An 8,389-nucleotide genomic window follows, 5' to 3' on the forward strand; every position below is an offset into this window, starting at 1 on the left:
AATGGCACCACACACACATGCATGTGCAATGTAACATATGTGTGTTTATCATGCTAGCATCATCTCTGAGATGTGCCTCAGAACAGTGGCATCTGAGGTGTGGATGGCAGCCCCAATGTGCCGCATCCTGAATCAAGCCAAAACAAAGGCTTACAAACATATGCCTGGCTAATGACTTCCCTACATTATTATCACTTCTCCTGTAGCAGTTGCTTTCTTCCCATTCATCATCTGAACATCAGGCTGTTTTTTTTTTTTTTCACTGTCGTCATGTGAAGACAATAACAACACAAAAACAAACAACACTGAGCGCTCTCAGGCTGCCCCTGACCCCCCGGGAGTCTTAACAACAGGTGTCAGTTTCTCGCTCGCTTGTCGCTGGACTCACTTTTTAAAAAAAAAAAAAGCTTCTCCATTTTCCACAGTCATCTGCCACGCTGTAAATTAAGTGTCATCGAGTTCAAAAAGTGTGAACGTTATCCTTTGAAATGCCAGTCCCCTCCCCCTCCTTTTTCTCCCACGTTTCTCTCTTCTCGTCTGTTCGCTTTCTTTTCCGCCTCTCTTTTTCCCTGTGCTTTCTGCCGTTTTTTTGACACTCAAGTTCCTGCGTATGAAATATACCACCAGGCTGGGAGCATAAATCTGCCTTAAGTGCAGCCACTGGTACATGCCTATTCATCACCTCCCTAAGTAGAACGTAAAGCATGCCAGCATAGGTCCTCCGCAGTTACACATGCAGAAAAAGAGGGATGATGAAGCCGTCAGATGCTTCCGTCTTTCATTACGACGCCAACATAACGCCGGTTTGAGGAGTGTGTGTGTGTGTCTCTGTGTCTGTGTGCAGTGTGTGTGGCTGTGTGTCCTTCTCCTCTGCTGTTGGGTTTTGCAGCAAGGATGTGTTTGTCTTCTTGGCGTGCTGCAACAGAGCACTTATTAATAGTCCGGTCAAATCTAATTGATGTGACACGAGGAATTCTCACAGCTGTCTGGGCCATGTTATCTTTCTTTTCCACCAGTGCCCTTGTGGGAAATCAGAGGCGAGTTAAAAACAAGTTAAGACTTCATAATTAGTTTGTTGAAGGCTTGCGGAGGCAAGGGCACTTGAAACGAGGTGTGAAGGAGCGGCATAGCCCAGCCCCAGCCCAGGTTCCAGATATCGCCCTCAACCATTTTCATTGTGTAACCCGATTGATTTTTCGTGGCATAAATAAAACGGCAGAGAAACATTATGGATTGATGTGCTTTGAAAGCCCACACCTTTGCAGTCTCTCCTCTGGGTTTTACTTGTTTTCAAGCGTTCAAAGGCAGGGCCCAGTTGAATAAATAAAGCCAGGCAGCAGACAGTTGCATTAATTAAACTGATGGATCATATAGCAGCCAGGCCACAAAATTAGTTCCATGCATTGGATATATGTGATATTAGAACAAGTTTCTCTCATTTGGCGTGCTCGTGGAACGCACGGGAGCCCTGTAGCGTCGGTAAATTGGAAAGCAATTTGTGTGGAAATGTCATTTGTGACTTTTGTCTGTGCTATCGGTGCAAACGCACTCCCAGAGACTCATGGCTGTGAGCAGTAGCCTGCGAGGCGCTGTGAGTCTCATCATAATAACAATTAATAAATGCATTAATTTGCCTTTCACAGAATGGTCTTGGAGATCCGCATGGCTGTGCTCTATTACTGGCATCTTAAAGTACATTCATCTTCGGCACAGTTTGCATTTTAAATCCATCAAACTGACCCAAAATGGACGATCATAAAATGCTCTTGTCCCTCAGGTTTGTTTACGAGAGTTGCATCTCGCATCTGCGGCTTCTCCTGAGGAGTTCGGTGTCTAAATATATCAGCCTTGTCTTCAGATCACCACAGCGGTGCTTCTCTTATGCATGACATGCCCGGTCAGGCTGTCAATACCGACTTGTCAATTATGCCAACCCACCCCGTATCCATTTAGAAACCCTCTCTTTATTCTTTGATAAAAGTAAAAAAGGGACCTTTCGTTTTATATTTAGGGATGTCTTATTCAGGATCTAGCAGTGCTTATATAAATGTGCCATGTCTGTGATTTTCACTTCACAGAGAGCAAGTGAGAGAGAGAGAGAGAGAGCAAAAGAGAAAGAGAGAGAGACAGACAGAGTTAGCATCATATTGCAGAGACTACCAGTCTAGCTTCAGGAGTGGCGAGGAACAAGGATGGCTTAGCAACATTCGAAATGAGTTTGTCTCCAGGAACAAGCTGGTGGGTGTTACATCAAAATGGGAAATCAAGACACCTAATGGGCACCCCACAGTGGGGCAGAATTAGTGGGAATAACCTCAGTCAAGACAGCTTATAGGCATTAAAGGAACAGGCCTCAGAGGGCTCAGACCTCCACAGGGTAGGGAAGGGTAGACTGGGGAGGGGCATGGGGTAAGAACGTGGGTGGGGGTAGGCAGTTAAAGGGGGGGGGTAAGAACATGGGTGGGGGTAGACAGTTAGGAAGGCAGGGTAAGAATGTGGATGGGGATCGGCAGTTGGGGGGGGGGGGCAGGGAGTGGTGGGCTATTGATGGGAGGGGGGATCCACATCCCGTGAGCTCCTACCAAGATGCCACCAGAATCTGAAAGAATGAATGTTTTAAAAATGAAACTCAATTTGCATGTGTGGGGTTACGCCTCCGGCAATGCCAGGGTTGTGTCAGTGACTAGAGGGTTATATCATTTGATTTTTCTCATCATTGTGGCGGATATTTTATTAATCTTCATTTGCATGGTAATTAGGCATCGTCATAACTATTCAGATGTTTACACCCCTAAACTCATTAGTACTAAGGTTGGTGCCATTATTTTTTTAGAACAAGACTGTTTACTACATTACATTGTATGTACTTTACTTTACTGACAGGGGAGCATACTGAAGATTTGCATTGTAGAAACGGGGCAAACAGCTTTAAATTTGACATGGGTTGTTAATGGTCCTTTAATAGCTCTTGATATACAGAAGGAAGGAAATGGGATTCTCTTATTGATCCTTTGGAGGTGTTGTTCAAAGCCATTTGCTGGGAAGAGATTAATCAATTAACTCCAGTTCACTATTATCCTTTTAAAGCATTAAGCATAAAGCAAAAAAAAATGTATGAGCCTGAACCTTTTGTTCAGAGGGTTGCCATTTGGCTCTCAGCTGTGTTTGATCGGTAGCAGAACAATTAAAAGAAATAAATAAAAGAGAAACTCAGATGGTTACAAACAGTTTACAAATTAATGCATTTGACGTGATTTGCACTTGGAACAAAGTTCAGCAGTATGTTTTTGTGCTCTGCTTGTTAAATTTTGCTATCTCTTTTTTATCTCTTGACCTGAAGTAGCTGGGGATGTTGATGTTCGGGTCTTTGTTCTGCGGCACTTTGTGCCCGAGGATGCCTCTTTTGCCTAAGCCGACGGATTAGCACAGAGGGTTGGTTAGCATGTCCCTGTGCAAGCTAATGACCCTCTCATGGCACGGCCAGGCAGCAGAGGCTAACACGCATGCATACTTCACAGCGCGAGGCTTGGGGAAAAGCGCGGCGCCAGAGAGCGAGCCAAAGGCCAACGCCTGGAGCCGCCTCACAGCCCTTAACCAGAGCCAGACCCGCGTGTGTGTGTGTGTGTGTGTGTGTGTGTGTGTGTAACAGGCCATGGTAAATTTTACAACAGCAGGCCCAGGGTTGTACTCTGCTTCTGTGCATTCCCAGCTCATGTTTAATATGTATTCATTTCACCTTGAAATCAGTAAGGAAGTGTTTATTTATACAGTATATATATTTATATTTTTCAGGCCCAAAGTGCAACACAAAGCACTTAATGCACATGAATTGAGACATAAAGCATTGCAGAAAGCACAAGTTAAATTAGTTCATTGGTTAAATTTAACCAGCTGAAATGTCCATGGGCTTAAGAGTAGCAACTGGTTTGTCCATTGTGTTGTTTTTGTAATGCATGGCAGTAGTCAGAACAAGAATAGAGGTGTCACCAGTTTTGCTAGAGCATTATATCTACCAAAAGTCTGACTTGTGGAAACAAATACACAAACAGAAAAACTAACTCAATAGCAGACATGTATTGTTGATGATTAACGCCTAAGGCATGACTTGCTTCAGCTGTGCATAGGCAGTGAAATTGAACTTATTTTCTCTCATCTTCCTAATGGCCCATACAAAAGTCTAACACCCAATTAGTCAACTAGACAGTTCTGGGGTACAGACTTGCAATGGTCTTGCAACAGCAGAGGCAAGCAAGGGAGCACATTAAGAAGACTTTGATTGCCGTGGTTGTCTCAAATTATTTCTAATTCGTCAGTTGCCCATTGAGAGATAGTAAGTAATTAGTATTCATTTCGAGTATGATGGAAAAAAATCAGCAGGGGTATATTTAGGGAAATGTAGCCTCTTTTTTCTGCTTGCTAACAGCATCCAAAGGGGCGGACATGCACTGGGCAGTGTGTTATGCGGAATAAAGGTATCAAGTGCATTGCGGAAAGGTCAGTTGTAAGTGTGTCTCTGAACAAACACTTGTGATTAGTCGAATGCACCTCCACAGTATTGAACTGGCCGGCTACAGTTGGCTTGATATATAGTTTTCCAGGACCTCCTGAAGAGGTCAACGCTGCCATACTTTGTCTAGATGAGAAACGAGCCCCATCTCAAGTGCTATTTAGCAGCATTTTTCCTCTGCCCCCGAAACGGTTTCTAATGGCCTGTGGTGAAGAGGAACGCGATAGCGGCTAATATTAATGGAGAATATTTGACACATTTTTCAGATATTGTTTCAGCCGACGAGATTAATCATTATTCACAAGTGGAGGGACGTTCCATAGAATGTTAACAAAGGCACCGGAAGGTTCTTTTGCTCACCAAAGCAAAAAAAAAAAAAAAAAAAGCGTTGCTCCAGAGGGCATTTAGAACGGCTGCTGCCTGACATGAAGGATTCCGTGTGCTCAGATTAATGCAGATCTCAACCTGTAGCAGGGCACATCTATCCATTCAGCTCCGTGGAGTAATAAGAGTCCCTTTAGTGAAATGCAAATGAAGCAAAAAGAGGTGCTTTGATAATGCAGATGGGGCTGAAGATCTTGTGAATCGGCCCTTGCATGGGCCATTGTTATGAATTAATGAACATAGCAAAAAAAAGGCACCTGTCAAAAGGGCATCAATACAAACAGCAGTGTTTAAAGTATCTATATAAACAGTTAAACAATGTCTTTCTCTTCCCCTCTCATCCTTTCTCCATCTTATCCCATCCCTCTCTCTCTCTCTCTCTCTCTCTCTCTCTCTCTCTCTCTGTCTTGGCTGCTTAAGATTCCATTGTGCTCACTATAGAGGAAAGATATGAGTGAATGAACACTTTCGCTGAACCTCTTCGGACATGGAAGAGATGGATTCCAAACCGTACCAGCCACTGTCGAAGGCCCGCCATGAGATGGAAATGGCCTACACCAGCTCGTCGGACGAGAGCGAGGACGGCCGCCGCAGGGCGAAGTCGTACACGTCCAGAGAAACGCTCCCGGACTACGGCCAGGAACTCAGGCTGAACTACAACAGCCACAGCAAGAGGCAGACTACATTCAGCGAAACAGCTCAAGGTGTGTGCTGCCAGTGTATTTCATTTTTTTTTATTTTTTTTTTTATTCTTTTATTTATTTTTATATTGTTTATTTTATTTATTATTTGGCTCAAAATGGCTGCCACAAAGACAACATAATCTAAAAACGAACATTATTGAGGTGTGATGGAAGTATTTTAGTTCTTTCCCGAGGTCATTTTTTTTCCACGCTCTGAAAATGGGTCAGCCTCAAACCTTATTGGCCTCAGATCTAATGGAAATGGAGAGGTAGTTAGAGAGAGACAGACGGAGAGAGTGAGTGAGAGAGAGTAGAAAGGGAGAGAGAGAGGAAAAACAGAGGGAGAAAGAGTGCTAAACTGAGATGGAGGAAAAGTGGGAAAGGGCCTCCATTAGGTTTTGATGGATGTTGTTCTTGTGGGTCTCGTCCAGTAAACCCAGAGATCACTGATTAGCAGTGGTGAAGTGGGGGCAGTGTTAGGAGTTTGATCAATAGATAGCCTCGCACATCCGTTCCCTTACAGTTCCCCAGCATGCGAACACCCTTAGCTCGGCATCTTTAATGCTGTGCATCATCAGGCATTACATTATGTGCTTGTATGGCTACATCAGGACGGAGTTCAGGCCACAGATCAGAGAGTGCACTGACTCCATGCTCTAGAGTGGTAATTACCTATGACAACAGAACGCTGAAGCTGTAAGTTTAGTTTCTGTTGTTCTCCTGTTGTACTTTCATGAAGCAATGTTCTAAATAAAACAAGAACCCACGCTGCTACAAATGCGGCTGGGGAAGGGAAAAAAATGTAATAGAAAACAAAGGAGAAAGTAAAAGGAAAAGAGTTATGAAGAGATTTCAGGCAGCGATAAACATCCCATTTGTAATACTTTCTAACGCGTAACTGAAACTGAAAGAGGGAAAAAAAAATCAACCAGAAAAAATTCAGCAGTGTGGAAAGGCATGACTGAAATGTATTTGACATTTCATTTTATCTTGGGTGAAAAATACTTTTTCCCCTTTGCAAGTAAATATTCATAGATGTTGATCTGTTCCTCAGGCAGAAGCCAGCGTACCAAACGTGTGGGAGGGCCCGGAACGAGCCGCATGTTTTTTTACAAGAACGCCATGGACTGCTTTTCAAAGATTCTGTCTTTCCCTTAGTTCCTTGCATACAACATTGTCTTCATCTGAGGCAGTAAAACGGTGCAGCCTGAGCTTGTGAACAGCAGCACTGTGAGAGATGATTGCTCGTTAGCCCAGTAGCGTCTCATCACGATGGCAACCATCATAACGAGACGTGCCTTTTGGTCTCCTCAATGCACCTCATCCAGATTCAATGCGTGCTTGTTTGGTTAGGAGGACCCACATTTTTTAAAAGCGCGTACTACAGATCCATCCTTGCGTGGCCACCCTCCTTGCACGCTAGCCTCAGCCCCCCCCCCACTCCCCCCCCCGCTACAGTTGGGATGGGCACACCGTGCCTGGCCGAGCTTCACACTCGGCTAAGCTTCATCCCGGCATTTAAAAGGATGAATTATGAATAGGGCCGGGGCTAACGTGCTATTTTAGCGCTTTTCCCTGACACGCGGCTCCGAGCCGTCAGGGTTCAGGAGCCTCGCTGCCGAAGACAGATGTTGCGGACATCACTTCATTTCCACCAGCTGACCCGGTGCTTCCCAGGGTCGGCGAGTGTCGTGGCGCGCTCTTAAATCCTAATTCAGGGACACAGGCGGGGGGAGGGGAGGAGGGGTGTGGGGTGGAGTGTGGAGGCTGTAGAGTCCAGTGAGCAGTAGGAGAAAATGTATGGATACTTGGCGCCTTTTTATCAAAGTGTGCTGAGATATCTGCAGTGTTATGGCTCGAGGAGGTCTTTTTTGATGCAGAGCTTTTTTATATTATTTTATTATTTTCTTAAAGAAACACAGAGCAGAAATATAGTTATGTGTGCGCGCACATACAGAACTCGACTCCTTCAGGCCAGTGACCAGTCATTTGAAGTGCTTGCAAATGGACGGGTCAATGATTTATTTGTGATGGCAGTGCATAAGGACTGGCGTTGCTTTGAAATATTAAAGCTCTCTGTGTTTCCATTCCACTGATCTTGACCAACACAAAAATACAGAGAGAAAGGAAAAGAAAGGAAGTCAGAGGGAGACGATATGAGAAAGAGAGACAGTTTCTAATCAGAATGGGCTCAAAATGTCTTCTTCATATATTTACCAAATTAAACATCTCCTTCATAGTTGGATCAACAAAAGAGTTATTTTCCCCCAAACACTAATTAATATAATCACATTTTAGAAGTTTTTCAAAAAGACACTGAATACAAATAAAGATATTTTGGCAAAGTCAGGGCTTGAAGTTTTGACAACAGTGAACAATATTGCTATAATGATTATATAAGAAGTAACTACTGATTGTCATTGAATAATGACATGAGTTTTGTATACACAGTTTAACATAGCCTTTACAAATGTTTTTTTCATTATTCCTTTTATCTCAAAAGCACTCACTGCTTGAAAGTGTCATATGAATAAATCCTATTATTATTATTATTATTATTATTATTATTATTATTGTTGTTGTTGTTGTTGTTGCTGTTGCTGTTGTTGCTGTTGCTGTTGTTCACCCTAATCCCCCCTTCTGTACCCGATGCAGAAATTGACTTTGCCAAGACACAGCCCCAGATGCTGGGCTCCAGCTACCAGGAGGAACTGTGCCCGGGCCCCCAGCTGGGCTACTCCCTGGGCATGGGCTCAGACGTGGAGGAGGACGAGGTTGAGGGTGACCCCTCGCCCAGCCACGCTCTCCACATCTG

At 44.0% G+C, this 8,389-nt stretch overlaps 1 protein-coding gene across 2 annotated transcripts in view; it reads left to right on the forward strand.

The window, feature by feature from the left end:
• Positions 1–5,378: 5,378 nt before the first annotated feature.
• The window catches only part of LOC143133157 (teneurin-1-like), a 176,375-nt gene continuing 173,364 nt past the window's right edge, over positions 5,379–8,389 (forward strand). For both annotated transcript variants that reach the window (XM_076292927.1, XM_076292928.1), the window contains exons 1-2: positions 5,379–5,595; positions 8,230–8,389. The exon at positions 8,230–8,389 is cut by the window's right edge and continues 107 nt beyond it. In XM_076292927.1, coding sequence (XP_076149042.1) covers positions 5,379–5,595; positions 8,230–8,389 — 377 coding nt within the window. The remainder of the gene's footprint in view (positions 5,596–8,229) is intronic.

This window comes from Alosa pseudoharengus, unplaced genomic scaffold, assembly GCF_046254945.1.
Source record: "Alosa pseudoharengus isolate Yale_2024_CS ecotype anadromous, Long Island Sound unplaced genomic scaffold, YU_APseudo_1.1 YU_APseudo_1.1_scf_19, whole genome shotgun sequence".
NCBI classification, from domain to species: Eukaryota; Metazoa; Chordata; class Actinopteri; order Clupeiformes; family Clupeidae; genus Alosa; species Alosa pseudoharengus.